This window comes from Pan paniscus, chromosome 17, assembly GCF_029289425.2.
Source record: "Pan paniscus chromosome 17, NHGRI_mPanPan1-v2.0_pri, whole genome shotgun sequence".
Classification (NCBI taxonomy): Eukaryota; Metazoa; Chordata; class Mammalia; order Primates; family Hominidae; genus Pan; species Pan paniscus.
The window spans coordinates 79,603,903-79,622,614 of record NC_073266.2 but is presented as its reverse complement, the minus strand read 5'-3'; the positions used below and the strand labels follow the sequence as shown (position 1 = coordinate 79,622,614).

Genomic DNA, 18,712 nt, shown 5'->3' with positions numbered 1-18,712 from the left:
TTTCTGAATCTCTCTCTAGGGTAGCCAAGAATATCATGCTAACATTCTTATGTGCTTTGTTAGACATACCCCTGAGTATTAGGTAACTCTGTTACAAAATTCATTTTTGCGTTAGGTTTATTAACTTGCGTCAGTTCCTGTACTGTCCACTGTATTTCATTGATTCCAAGATACACATTTTTTCCACATTTTAATATCTCAGAAATAAGAATGTCTTACATTCTTGCTAGTTATAGTCTTTCACTACCTTCTCTTTTTTTAACCTATTTCATCTTTATCTTTAGGTGCTGAGCACAGTGCTCTCCATGTATGTTGTGTATAGCACCCAGAGTAGTCTACTCAGGAAGCAAGGACTGCCTCTCATGAATCAAATTATTAGCTGGGCAACATTAGGTAAGAGGCCACTCAAACCAAGTGAGGTAATTTGACATCAACTTAGTTATTTTAAAATGATCTGTTTATGTCTGTATCATTGTTATTGAAAGAAATAATTTTGTTGCAGGAAAATAATAATAACTAGCTATTATTTCTATCTCTTGCTGGAATTTAACAAAGAGAATTTTTATGTGCATGCATGTGTTAATAAGATAATTTGATAGAATATTTATGACCTGATAATAAAGCTATGTATTTATTAACATCTCATAAGATTTGACTAAGTGATTCCAAAAGAGATAAGGGTGAAGAGGATCTTATGCTTCATTTTGGTGCCAATTCATAAATTCTCTGTTCTTACACAGGGACTGGGAAATGTTTAAATTTTATCTGTTTCCCTTCCTGAAAATAACATCGGCTAGTATACCTTACATATTTTTTAAAGCTAGTTAGACATTTGAAAGCATATTTTTCTATGTAGTCCTCTTAATTAGGAATGTTGGAATATATGTGTGAAGCAAACATGTAATTTAAGGACTTAGGTTTTCCCTTCCAGTTGGAAGACAAGAGCAAGTTTTGAGCCCAAGTTTTTTGTTCAGAAAAGACACTTTGTAATGCCTGTGAATAATTTGACATATGCTTTAACTTTTACATCTTTTGATGATTTTTGTTGTTTGGGTCATGGGGGCCCACCCCTCATGAATGGCTGTACTAACTTACATTCCCACCAACAATGTACAAAGGTTCCCCCTTCTCCACATCATTGCCAGCATCTGCTATTTTTTATCTTTTTGATAACAGCAATTCTAACTGGGGTGAGATGATATCTCATTGTGGTTTTAATTTGCATTTCTTTGAAGATTAGTGATAGTGAATATTTTTTCATATACCTGTTGGTCATTTGAATGTCTTCTTTTGAGAAATGTCTACTCAGATCATTTGCCCATTTTTTAGTTGGATTAATAGGTTTTTTGCTGTTGAATTGTTTGTACTTTTTATATATTTTGGTTATTAATTCCTTGTCAGATGGGTAGTTTGCAAATATTTTCTCCCATTCTGTAGGTTGTCTCTTCACTCCGTTGATGGTTTCCTTTGCTATGCAGAAGCTTTTTAGCTTGATATAATCCCCTTTGTCTACTTTTGCTTTCGTTGCCTGTGCTTTTGAGGTCTTACCCAAAATATCTTTGTCAGACTACTGTCCTGAAGTGTTTTCCAAATGTTTTCTTCTAGTACTTTATGGTTTTAGGTCTTACATTTAAGCCTTTAATCTATTTTGAGTTTATTTCTTTTTTATGTGGTAAGAGATAAGGGTCTTGTTTTATTGTTTTGAAAATGGATATTCCATTTTCCTAGCACCGTTTATTGGAGAGACGGTCCTTTCCTCAATGTATGTTCTTGGTGCCTTTGTCTAAATGAGTTGGCTATAAATATGTGGATTTATTTCTGGGTTCTCTATTCTGTTCCATTCATCTATGTGTCTGTTTCTATGCCAGTACCATGCTGTTTGGGTTACTATAGCTTTGTAGTTTACTTTGAAATCATGCCTTCAGCCTGACTTCATGATGCCTCCAGCTTTGTTCTTTTTTTAAAAGCTTAAGATTGCTTTGGTTATTCAGAGTCTTTTGTGGGCCCACATGAATTTTAGGATTTTTTCTATTTCTGTGAAGGATGTCATAATTTTTGTTTTATATATGTTGTTTGAAGCAAAATATTCATAACTATTACATTATCATTGTGGAATGTCACTTTTAACATCACAAAGTGTTCTTCTTTGCTTTATTGATTGTTTTTGGTCTAAAGTATACTTTGGTATCAGGATTGCAACTCTAGATTTCGTGCTGTTTCCATTTGCCTTTATTTTTAGCCTTTTTGAATCACTGTGTTTTAAGTTTAGTTCCTGTATTCTGCATAGAGTTAGGTTTTGCTTTATATGCAAATTCGACAATTTTTTTTCTTTTAACTAAAAAGGTGAGTTGAGCTCATTCATGTTTACTAACATGACTCGTAGGCTTGTTCTCAAGAAGCATATAAAACACTGCATAATGTGTAAGTGTGCTCTACTACAACAAATTGAAGATTCTGTCAAGATTCTGTCAAATCTTATGTTGTAGCAGAGCACACTTGTACATTATGCAGTGTTTTATATGCTTCTTTCTCTATTTGGAGTATCCTATATGATTTTATATTGTCCTTATTGATTTGATTATTGTTTTGGAATGGTGAGGAGGAGATTCAGAATCAGTTTACTGCTATTGTTCGCCAAACATGAAAGTTTCTCTGGGCATGTATTTTAAACAAGATCTTTCCTCCTTGGGATTGGTAGAGCTAGGTTCTAGAGGATACCTACAAAATGATGTAAGACATGAAATAGTTAACTCGTAGGTAAGTCATCAGTATCTCCAAAGATCTCTTTTAGGCACAGATACACCATGGTCTAGCTTTAATGAGCGTTTTTGCTTAATATGCTATGATCTCCAAATGGATGGTATATTTTGAAATTGGTTCTACTTATGTCATTTAGATTAGAGACTCTTATTTCCCCTTTATTACCTTATCAATCATTTAGACAAAAGTAAAACAAGGACAGAAAATGTGTACAGTTTTACAGAAGAGGTCTCATTTGAACTGACTTTTATTATTTGCTTTTTATTTTTTTATTTCTTAACAACCACCATATGTCCAACAGATTAACTGACTTTTAAAATCAGACATATTGAAATGTTATTCCTTCCAGTTAAAATATGTATCAGTTTATTATGATTGGAACTACACATCTGGAAAAAAAGTCAGAAGCTACTCATCTAAGGGTATTAAAAAATGTAACTTCATAGTCTTAAATCTTGCAGTGACTTGACTTTAGGTGAAATTGACATTACATGTAACTTAATTTAGAAGATGTTGACTAATAATAATAACCACAGTTAACAGTTACTAAGCACTATGTGCTAGGCACTATGCTCAGGGAACATTGTATAGGTGAAATTGTATTTAATCCTCACAACTTTTTAATGTTATCTCTATTTGACAGGTGGGTAAATTTCTGCTTGGATCAGTTAATGAACTTGCCTATAGTTTAAACAGTTAGTAAGTGATTCAGCCGGGATTTCATCCCAACTTGTCTGTCTTCAACCTCTAGAGCACTAGGGGGATTAGGAAGTTATGCACATTTCCTTCCCAGAATAGAGATGGAGGAGTTTATGTTTTGCCACCCCACCCACTTCATCTGCCCTTCCCCCACTTGGGTAGTTGCTTTTCTTATCCCGGGGGAGAGTCAATACAACTCTCATGCATGGTGAAGTCATTCCTGTTTCTCTTTTCCAAGGGGCATACTGCAACTGTCAGTGCATACTTTACAGTGAGAAAACTTGGAGAAGGAATGGGTTAGGAAAAAATCAGTTTCTGAGGAGTAAGTTGTCTTTGAACTAAGATATAAATGCCTAATTAAGCAAAGAGTGCTAAATCTTGAGTAGTACTTTTATTTCATTAGAAAATAATTCCTTTTTGAGTTAATATTATTACAGTTATCTGGGCTGAATATAAATTAAGAAAATATGGGCGTAGTTAAAAAAATGAAATGTAATGTTAATTAAAAATGTGAGGCTTGACTGTGATTAGGGGAAATGTAGCGTCATGTTCAAGGTCACAAAACAATAAATGCCATAAATGATACTAGATTATTCAGGGCTTCTACAGTAACTTTTTTTTTTTTTTTTTTTTTAAGATGGAGTTTCACTCTTGTCACCCAGGCTGGAGTGCCGTGGTGCAATCTCGGCTCACTGCAACCTCTGCCTCCCGGGTTCAAGCGATTCTCCTACCTCAGCCTCCTGAGTAGCTGGGATTACAGGCGCCTGCCACCACACCCAGCTAATTTTTGTATTTTTAGTAGAGACGGGGTTTTATCATGTTGGCAAGGCGGGTCTCGAACTCCTGACCTCAGGTGATCTGCCCACCTCAGCCTCCCAAAGTGCTGAGATTACAGGCGTGAGCCACCACGCCCGGCCCTACGCTAACATTTATTTTGTGTCTCTTATACTAACAGATGACCTGTTCTGTTTCATTGCAGCCTCTTCCTTGGTTGTGCCACTACTGAGTTCTCCAGTTCTCTTTCAGCGATTGTTCAGCATACTTCTTTCATTGATGTCAACCTACCTACTTCTAAGCACAGGGTATAAACTTTTTAACAATTTAATTTTACAGCAGCAAGTTTTAAATGGTATATTGATATTTTCTCTATTAGTATTTAACTTCTGGAAATAAAAAATGTTTTCTAAATCTTGAGGGATACATTATAAATATTTTCTTCTCTATGAGAACTGTATCTGACTTGATCTGTAATCTTCTGTTTTCTGTTTTTTAAATCCATTTCATGGCATTGCTTGCTGTCTTTGTCTTTCTCTTTTCTGAAGTTGCTAAAATACCATTTAACTATAATGTTAAAAAATTCTGATTGTGGAAGAATTTTGTCTCATTGATTTTTATTTTTATTGCATTCCTTGTATTCATTTTAAATTATGCTTTGATTTGTCCATTCTTCTTTGAATATAGTATTTTTTTAATCTTACATATCTCACAGATCAAATATTCATTTGATTCAGAGAACTTTCAGAATATTTTCCCAAAACTTTTAAAGATTTTTATTTAAGATTGAAATTTTCATACCAAAACAAAACAAAAAATCAGCAGCTTGACTTGGGGTAAATCCCAAAGCATTTTCTAGAACTCAGTGAAGACAGGGATATACTCTGTCCATTAACTTTGAAGAATTCTTTTCTTGCTTTTGAATTTTGTCCTTACTTAAATCTTTATGAGGGTAAGAAATGTGCACATTATAACAAACAATGACTAGAACAAACAGTGAATAAACACCACTCATAAACAGTTTGAATTTTGGCCCAAATACAGAATCTTGATTGAAGTTAGACTAAACCTAGGGATTCACCATTATGCTATGAGATTATTCACAGTTCAAATGATTTTGTAAAGCCATTTGCGGTCTAAGGCTCAGGTTCTCCCTTTTGGAAACTTAGTTGTCATAGTTCAAAATTAGAGAGATGTTCTCAAAGTCTTCCCACAGTAGACTCTAACACCCAAAGTGACGTAGACCCCAGGAGTTCTTGTAGTCTCATATAAGAGATGATCCAGTGAGGCCCTAAACCTTTTTTTCACCAAAGCTGTCTATCTCCTTTTGTTTCCCTTCCCCCTGCCTAACCAGATGTGGGCCACAGCTCTGAAGATGTGATATGAATGTCATGGAAATTTTTACCAGTTACCTAATAAGATTATAAGATAGGCTTCCTTTGAGATTTAGACCTTTGAAATAGAACTTTAAAATAAAACTGGAAATTTATGAGCATCTGTTATTCAAGAGTGATGAACATCATGAAAGCTTAAAATCTTTCACAGTTTTCCCCCTTTATTAGTGAAATTTCAGGATAAATAATTTTGTTAAATTAGAATCTATGAGAGTAAAAATGAATTCAACTATGCACAAGTTTTTAATCTATATAAGGAAGCAGAAGTTAAAATAATTTCTATTCTAACCTACCATTTCAGGGAGACTTGTGAGTTTTATTAAGAGATCACACCCAGAGGTTGACTTAAGGAAATAAATGTTTGAAAGCGTCCAGAAATATGTACTAAATTCTGTACAGTCTCTTAATCAATAGGCCTTTCTCTTTTTTGAACTTTCAAATTCTAAAGCAATAAACAGATTTAAAGGGATGTGTAGTTGATTAAAAAATGTAAACAAATATAAAAATAGATCTGATTTGCTGGATTAGAAAAGGAGAGAAAGAAGCAAGAATAATTGAAGTTTAATTTTGAATGAAAAAACTATTTCATAATGTAGCATGAGTTAATCATGTAACTTACATAGGGGATAAATATTTTAAATCATCAATTTAATAGTCATAGGAGATGCCAAAACAAATTATCATAATAAGCATAATCATAATCATTACTTATTTAAAGAAAATCTAAAAAGTGAAAATTTATACCTAAAATCAGAATAATAAAGCACTATATGACCTTGTTAACGAATTCATTAAGAGATACATTATTCAACATCAGAAAGTATATCTAGCTTTGCCAAAAAAAATTAAAAAGAGTATCTTGAAATAGCAAAGTTCAGTCATTTCAATCAGTACATCTTCTCAGTGTCAAATCAGTTTTGCAAAACACAGTCCACCTGTTACGATTCAGCCTCACCATTTTGGATGACCTGGAGGGTTCTCTACGTAAATTAGTGAATATTCAGAATTACAGAGTATTTAAAAGAAATGTAGTTATATTATAATATAGAAATATAGCAGCAGTAATCCTAAATTCTTACAATGCATCCTTGATTTATTGAATAAAGAAGATTCATTTTTAATCAGCACTTAATTATTTTTATGCAAATGGAGCTATTGTAATACTTGAAAGTAGTTTGTTCTCTTGGTTAAAGTTGGTTAAACATTTCCCTTTGAAATTTTCTTTGCATTATTCCTTTGCTTAGCAAACTGTAATACAAAGCTAAATGCCTTGTCAGCCCTATTCAATTTGCACAGAGACCAAACCAGCAGATCCTAATTTAGTAAGTTTTCATTATGTTCTCCCTGAGCCAGTGATGACATTTCATTGATATTTCAGTTTATTAATGCAGTTATACAGACTTTATATGAACTATTGATTGTCTTAAGAGATAAAGTCCCATAGGAAGATTATCTTTATGTGGTTTATTCATCTCCATTTTACAAAAGAAAGTGACCATAATGTATAGTTTTTGAAAGGAAATAAATTCTACTATTTGTAGAACTATGACATTTATGTTTTTAAATATTAGGAAACAATAACTTCATATATAACTTCAAATCTTTAAAAAAATGACGGTTGCCTTTGTTCAGAGTATGCACCTTAATTCAATTAATCAACAGTTGTTTTTTCTTTCATATCTCCAGTGTCCAGAGCACTATGCAATCACACAGAGAGAACCATTAGTGCACTGCTAGTGTACAATAGAGTTATAAGCTGCTATAAAATAAGAACTATATTTTACAGTGTTAGGCAATTACAAAATCAAACAATTAAGTTACTGTGAGTTAATGAAGTTGTGAATTGTATGAAATGAAGACTGACTAGAGAAAGAGCTTGAATAGGAAAGCTGAGTTAGTGCCATCAATGATGTTGAACTGAACTTTAAAGAAAGGCCAGGGATACAAGCATTCTAAATATTTGTCTTTCAATTTTTAAAAAATCATTGGAAAAATAGTGTCATCACATTATCAAAAGTAGGAATAAGGGATAAAATCATGTATTAACTCTACTCTTGTTAATGTTCTGGTATATTTCTTTCTGGTGTTACCCCCGTATTTGTCTTTTTAACATAAAATTAATCACAGTACATGTTCTATTTTGGATCTTTTTTTCTAATTAACATTATTTCAGAAGCATTTTCTAGGTGGCTCATAGGCTTTCTAGCCACCATTTTAATAGATATTTAATATTTCATGATATGGATTTTGTTTCAACTTTTTATTATCACAAATAATATTTTGAGTTATGTTTTTATGCATAAGCTTTTTCATAGTCTAGATTATTTCCTTTGTTCACTTCTCATATAGTGTATTTGGGCCATTGGGTGTGAACTTTCTTTTTTTAACTTGTAATTGTCTTAAGAACAGTGCCAATGTATAATATCTACAACAAACTGTATATGAGGGGTACTATTTCATCATATCTGTAACAAATATGTAACAGTATTTGGTATTTCCATTTTTAAATAAGAATATCAAATGTTATATTAACAGGTCAAAAGTGGCACTGCTTTGTACAGTTTTCTGTACTTGTTTTACTCATGATATTTTCTCATGTGTGTAGGTATCTGTTCATATCCCTGGGCCTTCTAAGTCTTATATATCAAGTGATTTGTGTATGCTTTCTGAAACCTGAATCTTTCCTTCTGCCCAGTCTTCAGTGTTATAATTTTATAATTTCTAATAGCGTTTAAAGTGTTTGGATTTTTTTTGCTTTCTTATCTTTAGGAAATAGTGGCATATGCTGTAGAGTTCACTAGTTGAAAGACTCAAAAAGGAAATAAGGCTTTGTTTTGTTTTGTAACTTCTGATTAGATAAATAACTCACTCAGCAAATATTTGTGAGCTGGGCCAGCAGTGGTAATGAGACAGACAGACTTGGTTTTCAAAGATTTTATAAAGTAATAATAGACTCTTACAGGTAGACATGTGATTAAGATGGTATAAGTACTATAATAGAGCATTTAGGGATTATGAAGGTGGAACATTTACCCCAGACAAAGCGGAAACTGTTTAGAAAAGGCTTCTATCACTGTGTTGTCTCATGAGCGTTTCTTCTTTGTTTTTGTGTCCATTTTACACTCCAGCCTGTAGGTGTACCACACATTTAATCATTCCCCTGTGGACATGTAGGTTGTTTTCTGTTTCCCCCTTCTGTAAACAATATTACAACAGATATCTTTATAATGGAAATTGTAGCACATGTCTGCTTATTTTCTCAGGGTAAATTTTTAGAAATGGCCTTATTGCATTATAGTATATGAATATTTTTGAGATTCTTAATACATAGTATCAGATGGTCTTCCAGAAAGTGTATATTCCTATAGAGAGCATATGAGAGTTCCTTTTTCATCGCATTCTTGTCAACACTGTTTTGTTTTTGAGACAGAATCTCACACTGTCACCTGGATGGGAGTGCAGTGGCGTGATCTCAGCTTACTGCAACCTCTGCCTCCCGGGTTCACGTGATTCTCCTTCCTCAGCCTCCCGAGTTAGCTGGGATTACAGGCGCACACCACCACGCCCGGCTAATTTTTTGTATTTTTAGTAGAGACAGGGTTTCACTATGCTGGCCAGACTGGTCTCGATTCCTGACCTTGGGATCTGCCTGCTCCGGCCTGCCAAAGTACTGGGATTACAGGCATGAGCCACCATGCCTGGCCAACACTGTTGTTTTAATATTGGCAAATATGATATATCACCATTGTTTTCATTTCCATATGTTATCAATAAGGTCAAACATAATTTTCGTGTTTGTGTTCTTGTTGCGCCCATTTTTTTGAAAATTTAGAGTGTTCCTTTTCCTCTTCTATGTATGTTAATAATTTTACCTCAAGAATTATCTTTTTACCTTTGTCTTCATGCCTTCTTTCTCTTTTATGTATATCTGTCATTTGCTTTATGAATGGCTTTTATATATTTCTATTATTTTAAACACATAATTATCTCAAGATTTCACATCACTCAAAAAAGATGATGTTGGAGTTAAAATTTAAATATTACTTTCCTACTTTCTTCTTAAGTTTTGTAATATTGTGACTTAGAAGTTTTATCAAATTATTTTAATTTTGAGAAAGACCTCAGTGTAAATTTGCATTTTTACTTATTTTACTGTTTTTTTTCTTTTCATTTCTACCTTTCCCCACCTGTTAGGTATGAAGCTCTCTTTCCACTAGTGTTGTCTTTTTTGATGTTTGTCTGGATAAACATAGAACAAGAAACTCTACAACAATCTGGTGTTTGCTGTAAACAAAAGGTAGCTGGTCAAAGTCATTGTTGTTTTTATTTGAGACTATTAGTCTCTATCCTATAAGGAAGTTGCAATGTTATTTCAAAAATTCTTTCTACTTAAAATTTTAGTGTTAAAAGTTTTAGTTGTTTGGCATTAATAATTAAGTTAAACTTAATAATAGATAAGGAAGATTTTTTACTTATCACAGAAAAGCACAATTTTGTTGTTGTACAGGTTGGGCTTTTCTTAGTGATTACTTGAGGATCATTGATTTTAAAAAAGTCAATATAAGTGAAGGAATAGAGAAAAGAATGCTTTTTATCTTATTTTCTTCATATTTCACATCCAATTTTTCCCTCCGTCAATTTATCTTGGAAGAATTTTAATGTTGTCACAAGTCAATTTATGAATTTTATTATAAGGTGACATTTAAGTTTCTATTGTTGTTTTTCACTTTCTGGTCATCCTAATCCAAATTGCTTATTCTGCTGCTTTAATGATTGTGGCCTCAGTCCAAATCTTAGATTGTGTATGCAACACATAATACTTTGAGTTGGCTAAAATCCAACCAATTTTTAAGGATACCTTTATCATGGTGGGCTACAGAGTTAAATTGATGTTTCTTGTCTATATTTAGAGCTGATGGTAATTCTGAGAAATTGGTGATAGAATATTTGCAGTTTTACTAAGATCAGATAAAATGAATATTACAGAAAATACTTTTATAGTTGATCCATCGTTATCTGGCTCCAGTTGAGTTTGTAGATTGTTATTGATAATTCAGAATGATTAATTTCAATAAAGAAGAAACTTTATTGAGGCATATTTAATAATTACTGGTTTTAAACTTTTAGTCCTTGAATATTAAAATAATACATGAAAAGCAGTTTTGAGCAGATTCATGTAAATACTCAGAGATTAGCCTTAATGTTAAATATTTTGTCAGGCTGAGGATTATTGTGTTACTTTTTAAATTCTATGTTTTTAACTAAAAGCAAATGTATTTCATTCTAGAAAAGAGTATTAAAACATCCCAAGAACTTACTAGAAAATTACATGGGAAGTAGGAGTGGGGAAAGTCTACCTTTAAACTCACCCATTAGTGTTCTATTTGTGGAGGGTGATTAAGCAAGAGTGCACTCACCTTGTTGGATTGAGTGGCTTTCTGTTCTACCAAAGACAGGAATATGTTGCTTTTTTATAGAAAGAAAATTTCTCTGCAAATAGAATTAATAGAGGGACAAATAAACAAACATTTAATTTTACCATGTCTTTTAATATGATACCATATCTAGGTTTAAGATGATCAGGACACTCTGAGAAATTAGTCTTTGAAAAGGGAAGAATTATATAGGGATTTTAAAATGAAGCATTTATATAAGATAAGAAAAAACTCAATTCTCACTTTTATTACACATATAGCAACACTACAACTGTGTTCTATATATTATTGGTAACATATTTTACCTTTTGGCACATTTTATTAAGGTGTAATTAAACCCTAGGGAAAGATTTATTGTTTATTGTTTATTTTTTATTTTTTTGTCAGCACAGGGCATGTTTCTAGACATTGTAACTTAGCCATTGTAAGTTTGCCTTCAAATATAGAAATAAGCCAACTGTTACTGTGCATTAATATTTTTCTTATTATCTCACAGCTCACCAGTATCCAGTTCTCTTATAATACTGATATAACTCAGTTTCGACAGCTATATCTAGATGACATCCGTAGGGCCTTTTTCCTTGTATCCTTTGTGGAAACTTTGGTTTAAGAGCGGCAACTCCCACTTAATGGAGTAAGAAGATGTGGAAGGTGTTTCTGCCCATCACTTAATAGTGGTGTTAAGTACTTTAACCTCCCTGAACTGTAGTTTTTTCATGTAATTAACATTAAAAATTTTTTTGAACTATAGAAAAGTATAAATAATTATATGTATGTATATATATATTCCTGCTATTCAGATATTAGCCATTAGTACCTTGTCACATATGTTTTTTAAAAATGTGTTTTTAAGAAATTAAAACATTAGAGCTAAAGCCAAAGTCTTTCAACTCCCAACTTCAATCAAATTTCTCACATCCTGGAAGAAACCACAATTATGAGTTCATATCTTTTTATGTGCATTTTATTCTGAACTCACATTACATAACATCTGTCTCACAAAGGTTTTTGGATCACGTCAGAGGCAATGTTGTGAAAGTTGTTAGTAGCAGAAGTTTGAAAGACAGTATGGCAGAGGAAAGTCTTAGTTTGGAAAGGCTGACTGACTAGCTGCAAGAAATCATAGGAATGTATTTCCTTTATTTTATTTTATTCAGCTTTATTGAAGTATAATTGACAAAAATTGTATATATTTAAGGTGTATATTTTGATGTTTTGATATATGTATACATTGTAAAATGATCACCACAATCAAGCTAATTATCATATCGATTGCCTCACATACTTACTGCTTTTTCTTTCTTTCTGTTTTTGCAGTGAGAACACTTAAGATCAGCTCTCTTAGTGCATTTCAAGTATACAATACAATATTACTGACTATAGTCACCATGCTGTACATTTGATCTCCAGACCTTATTCATCTTGCACAACTGAAACTTCATACACTTTCACCAACCTTTCCCCTTTCCCCACTCCTCTCAGCCCTCAGCAACCATCATTCTACTCTCTTTTTTAAGTGTGACTATTTTACTTTTGCTAGCTGTAGGAGTTCCTCGTATGTTTTGGATATTAACCCCTTATCAGATACATGGCTTGTAAGTATTGGAGGCATTTTCTCTGAGCTGACTATGGTGCAGAGTCTAGACCTCAGGTACAGAAAATAAATATTCCATCCTCTCTGTCTCTTGCTTTTACTCTGTTTTGCTTTCTTTCTCTCTTCCAATCAGCTAATACTAATAAAGCACTTTACCCACTGAACCTTGCATTTCCCTAAATTATAATTTCATCTTGTCCTTTCTGTTTAATTTTTTGAAAGAAAAATTTATAGTTGCTGCCATTATTTTCTCTCCATGTATATGCCATATCCGCAAACCTCTAACAATGCCTGGCACGTAGCAGTGCTCTATCAGTATTTGTCATATGTCTCTGCCGAAGTTGTACTGTCAGTGGTGTGCAGGGGCTTCCTGATCACTCAAATCTATTCAGTTTACCTGACCACACTTTAACATTCAAGTCTATGTTTTCTCTTTCTTTTCCCTTCACATCCAGTACACAGTACAAGTTTTCTTCTAAGATTTGTATATCACTTCTATTCTTCTTCTCTATAATTACTTCCTTTGCCTGATCTTCAGCCATACTTTTTTCTCCATGCTCCACCATTAACCTTCTCTTATTGTGCCTGGTTTATGCCATATTTTTCTGTAACTTTGGTAGACACTTCTATGCAAACAACTCTAAGATGTGTTTTTCCAAACTTGACCCCTTTCGTGACCTCAAGGACCACGTGTCTAACATTCTGCTGGGCATCACCAAATATGTGTCCCAAACTGACTAACAACTGCCACTCCTCTTCAAAGTCACTCTCTCTGGCAGGCCTTATCTCATTTAATGGCATCACCGTACTCCCAGTCCCCAAGACATCTAACTTGTTGTCATATTTAACTGCTCCTTGTCCACTTCTAAAGTCCCTGTGGCTCCCTTCACTCTAGATCTTCATTCCCACTGCATCAGTTCACATTTCCTTATCTCTGCCATGGACTACTGAAATGGCTCCCAACTTAAATTTTCTGCCTCCAATTATTTGTCTCCCTTATCTGAATATCACACAGTCACTGGTGTTTCTTGATTATAACACTAGCCTAAAAGATTTGCTACTCTTCACTGTATCCACAATAAAGTTCAGGCTTTTTTAAAAAAAAAAACCAGAAAACGGAGTCTTACTCTGTCACTAGGCTGGAGTGCAATGGCACAATCTTGGCTCACTGCAACCTCCACTTCCCGGGTTCAAGTGATTCTCCTGCCTCAGCCTCCTGAGTAGCTGGGACTATAGGCGTGTACCACCAGGACTGGCTAATTTTTGTATTTTTAGTAGAGATAGGGTTTCACCATGTTGGCCAGGATGGTCTCGATCTCTTGACCCCGTGATCCGCCCGCCTTAGCCTCCCTAAGTGCTGGGATTACAGGCGTGAGCCACTACACCCGGCCCAGTTCAGGCTTTTTATTAATATGCCACCAGTCTATATTTCTTGCTTCATCTTTCACCATATCCTTCGATAAAGTCTAAGTTCCTATCTGTCAAGCCTTTTTACTCTTTCTTGGCGATGTCATTTTTTTCTCACTGTTCTTTACCTTAAAATGTCTCTCCTCTATTTCTGTCATCATATCTTAGTCACCATTTGAGTATTTTGAGACTATTTTATTTATGTTTATATTCTTAGTGCCTATCTCTGTCTCTGACATATACTAGACAATAAACGTTGGTTGCTTAGATGATTCGTTGAATCACTGAATCCATGAATACATTAAAGGCTCAGCTCACCAACTCAAATGTCTCTTTTTCACTGAAAATTGTCGTGATTCATACTTCCTCTTCAGTGTTGCTTCACCATTTTTTGTGGGTGTCTATAGTAATAAAAGAGCTAACACTTATCAAGCCCTTTCAGTGGGCTAGGCACCATTTTAAGTGCTTTGCTAGCAGTAAGTTCTTGGACACTAAGATTAATATCAATGTTTTATTGCTTTACTAATACAAATGTAAGTTTAAGAAATGTCAAAAAGATGTTCAGCATTTTCTCATGTGTCATTCTCTATTGAATTATTTTAAAACCTGGTATCTTGTTTCTTCCTGAGCCTTTCAAGCGGTCTAGCATGTGCTTAGCAGGTGGTGGGTTTACGGCAAGCATATATAGACTATAACTGTGTCTTTCAGCTGAAAATATCTATGATATACACTAGATCCATGTTTTTCTTTTGAAAAAATCACTAGCAGCCCACTACAGATATGGTCCACCTTGCTCATGTTAGGGAAGAGGAAAATAACTTACTAGGAACTGAGTGAGGATGACCTCTCAGGCCTTATTATTCTTGGTACACAGCCTCTTCAATCTGGCTGTTTGAGAATGCATTCACAAGGAGTTATAATGGAATGTTCATTGAAAACAATTCATGGTACAAGTAAAAGAGCAAATTACTCTCAAGGTAAAATTAGCATATCTTTTCTAAATGAAAAGGAAATTTGTATGAAATCTGAGTTGTTTTGCCATTTCCTTGACTCCCTTTAGGTTTTCTTCTTAGTGACAGCATTTTTTGGAACTGGAAATATAGCTTCTATTAACAGGTAATTTTAAATGAAAGTGGCATATATATATAACTAAAAAATAATGCAACCTGGGACTTCTATACCTTTTGTTCTGTACCTTATTTTTTTTTTTTCTTTTTGAGACAAAGTCTCACTCTGTTGCCTAGACTGGAGGGCAGTGGTGTGATCTCGGCTCATTGCAACCTCTGCCTCCCAGGTTCAAGCGATTCTCATGCCTCAGCCTCCCGAGTAGCTGGGATTACAGGTGCCCACCACCATGCCTGGCTAATTTTTGTATTTTTAGTAGAGACAGGGTTTCACTATGTTGGTCAGGCTGGTCTCAAACTGCTGACCTCAGGTGATCCACCCGCCTTGGCCTGCCAAAGTGCTGGGATTACAGGCGTGAGCCACGGCACCCAGCCTGCACCTTGCTTTTTATACTGAATGATATATTTTGGAGATTGGTATGTATTGGCACATTCAGATCTACTGCGTTCATTTTAGTGGCTTCATAATATGATGTTTGCTTGTGTTTTAGTAAGTAGATTTCAGAGAATTAGTTTAAACATCTTTTTAGAAGAATATTCTTTTAAAGTTACAGAATGAATTCTAAATTCTTTTTCCTTGTTATAATTCCCTAGCTTTGATCTTGCCTCTGTCTATTGCTTTCTGACTGTGTTCAGTCCTTTTATGATGGGAGCCCTGATGATGTGGAAGGTTAGTTTTCTTATTTTGTTATTTGTATTAAGCTATTGATCGATTAAGATTATAAAGTCATTTAGACAGAGTTAAGTAGCAATGGAAAGAAGATATCCTTTCAGAGTTGGCACTGCTAAACTGGAGGTGAGACCCTCTATCCCTTACTCCAAACCACAGTTAATCTTTTTGCTTTACTCATAAGTGCATTTGACTTCAAAAGAGTAGGGATTCAACTGTTAATTTGAGAGGATCTTATCAGATGTGATTAAAGCCTGTGGGAAGCTATGGATCAAACTGCAGTGCTGCTAAAGAGTATAAGGTTCCCTGAACCCATGTTCTCTACCCATGGGATTGCCACCATAATCTTTTCTCATAAGCCATGTACCTGGAATTGATCAATTCATTCAACAAATGTGTCATTTTCTGCTATATTTAGTAATGTGCCAGATACTAGCTGGGTGCTGACAATACAAAGATAATGACCATTTTCAGCTTTCCAGGGGTTCAGATTCTTCATTAGAATGTAATTCATGTTCTTCTTCTCTAAGGTCATTATGCTTGTTTTATTCCCTTTACCATAATGCCTGACACATTTTACTTAGTATATATTTGTTTAAATAAAGTAAACTGATTCTTGCCTAAAATCCGATTACCTAATGTTCAGATTTATAAATAAAAATGGTTAAAGGTGTCATCTTAATAGGATTAATGTCTACTGTTTGTTATTACACTAATACAAATGGAAATTTAAGAAGTGTTAAAAAGATGTTCAGTTTCTCACATCCTGTTCCCTACTGAGTTATTTTAAAACATGTTGCTATTTCCTTAATTTTCATTCACATTTTTTAAATGGTTTTTTTCCCAGTTTATTAAAGACCATGGGCCTTTAATTAAAAACAATCAAGCAAGCAAGCAAGCAAGCAAGCAAGAAAGACAAAGCTCAAATTAGAATGCTAGGTTCTTAATCTCCAGCACAATGCAGTAAGCTTTAATGACATAATACACTTGGTGACTTTTGTTGACTGATGTGTCTAGAAGTGAGGGCCCTGCTGAATTCTGTTTTATTCATATGTCCTTCGCTTGAAAAAGAACTGTATGCTGTCTTGAACATCATTTATTTTCCATATCTCCCCCTTTTTTGAAACATCAAGTTATATATATTTTTCAAAATTGATAATTGGAAAGCAATACCTCAAGATATTAACAGTATTAGCCCTGGATTATGGATTTTCAACCAGCATAAATTTTACTATAGCTTTATTTCAAATGTTTTAGAAATTTTTTCATATTTGTTATAATGAGTGTGAATTTTATAATCATAAATAAATGTATTTTTTTTTAAAAAAGGCAAAGATTAAGAAGCTGAATCATGTTTATATGTTATAGTTTTAAATAACCAGATGGGTTTAAGGATCTGTGAATCAAATTATCAGGTTATATAATTTATTTGATTTGGGCATTCTGTGCTTTTCACACTCTCTTGGAATCTTTTGAACATTGTGGTTAATTATTAGAATACATTAAATGGAACAAAATTTGTAATAGGCTTTTATTTGGAATATGTATTGATGTTTGCTGTCTTTTACATTGTATGGCTTATTAATGTAGGTTTTTAAGTCAGTTTCATCACTGTTCTATGTGCCATTGGTATCATGCTTTTATTTCAGTGTTTGCTCTTCACTAGTATATATAAAAGTTACTTGAGAAATTGAAAATATTTCTGTAAGCAGAAATAGTATTTTTTTCAAAAAGTGTTTCAGATGCTTCAGTTATTCCTGGCATCATTTATTGTTCTTTTACAGATTTTAATCCCCTTTGTTCTTGTTATGTGTGCTTTTGAAGCAGTTCAGTTGACTACTCAGTTATCGTCAAAAAGGTAAGATGAATTAGTTTAAGAAACATTTGATTTGCCTATTTTTAGGAGATGAGAGTAAACTTTCGAAGACATTTCATATGATTGCTATTAAGACACTGTAACATAGATTGTTTATTACAAAAATGAGAAAATGTTCACCCATTTAGTCAGTGTTGCTTGTCATTAGAGGAAATTAGTTGATTAGGGCCTCTAGCAGACAAGCTTGCTTTCTCAGCAATAAAATGTTATTAGAATATTATTCAAGCTAGTGAAGAACCTCCCTAGAAAACAGTAAAACATAAATGTTAAATTATTGTAGTTAATTACTTGTTATAACTGTTCCTACAAAAAGCAAAAGATACTCTAACTTTTATTTTGGTTTATTTCTTAAATATGTTATATAAATATGTTAACATTATTTCATTTTCCATGACTTAAAATTAACTTTTCTAAATGTCAAAAATATACTCAGTTTCTCTGTCATGATTTCTATACATTTGACAAATGGAGTAGGAAGTATTCTTTCTGAGTTTTGAGGAATTTCTGGAGCAGTCCGTCTTAAGCAATCAAGACTGTGGAAGAAAAGCTGTCAACTCAACTATTTGCTTTTTTTAACCAATAAAATTGCCTCATCAGCACAGGGACTCTGTAAAATACTTGATATAAATATGAAGCTTAGCAGTTTTGTTATTCTTGAATCAAGCTAGCATATTCAATGCTGAAAGAAATAACTAATATTAGCATAAATTTGCATGTTGTTCTTGATGAGTATAAGCTAGAACTGGGTTTAGCATAGTATTATGGATATGCCATAATGAAAAAAGTTTTTCTTCCACTGCTTAAGAATACTAGAAATCTCATTTCTAGTTTTAGTATATTTTTGCAGGATATTTACATGAATTTAATATTGAAAGTATTTATGCCTTGTCAATATCACATAAGAGATATTTACTTAGATGCAATAAAAACTGGTGAATGACATGTACTTTCCTGCATCTTTGTTGGTGGGTAAGATTTT

At 33.5% G+C, this 18,712-nt stretch overlaps 1 protein-coding gene across 12 annotated transcripts in view; it reads left to right on the top strand.

The window, feature by feature from the left end:
- Nucleotides 1-18,712, top strand: part of PIGN (phosphatidylinositol glycan anchor biosynthesis class N) — a 141,773-nt gene that overhangs the window by 85,673 nt on the left and 37,388 nt on the right. For all 12 annotated transcript variants that reach the window (XM_055102516.1, XM_034943903.3, XM_034943902.3 and 9 more), the window contains 7 exons: nucleotides 285-393; nucleotides 4,439-4,541; nucleotides 9,822-9,924; nucleotides 11,559-11,645; nucleotides 15,124-15,179; nucleotides 15,782-15,857; nucleotides 17,642-17,715. In XM_055102516.1, the coding sequence (XP_054958491.1) occupies nucleotides 285-393; nucleotides 4,439-4,541; nucleotides 9,822-9,924; nucleotides 11,559-11,645; nucleotides 15,124-15,179; nucleotides 15,782-15,857; nucleotides 17,642-17,715 (608 nt within the window). The remainder of the gene's footprint in view (nucleotides 1-284; nucleotides 394-4,438; nucleotides 4,542-9,821; nucleotides 9,925-11,558; nucleotides 11,646-15,123; nucleotides 15,180-15,781; nucleotides 15,858-17,641; nucleotides 17,716-18,712) is intronic.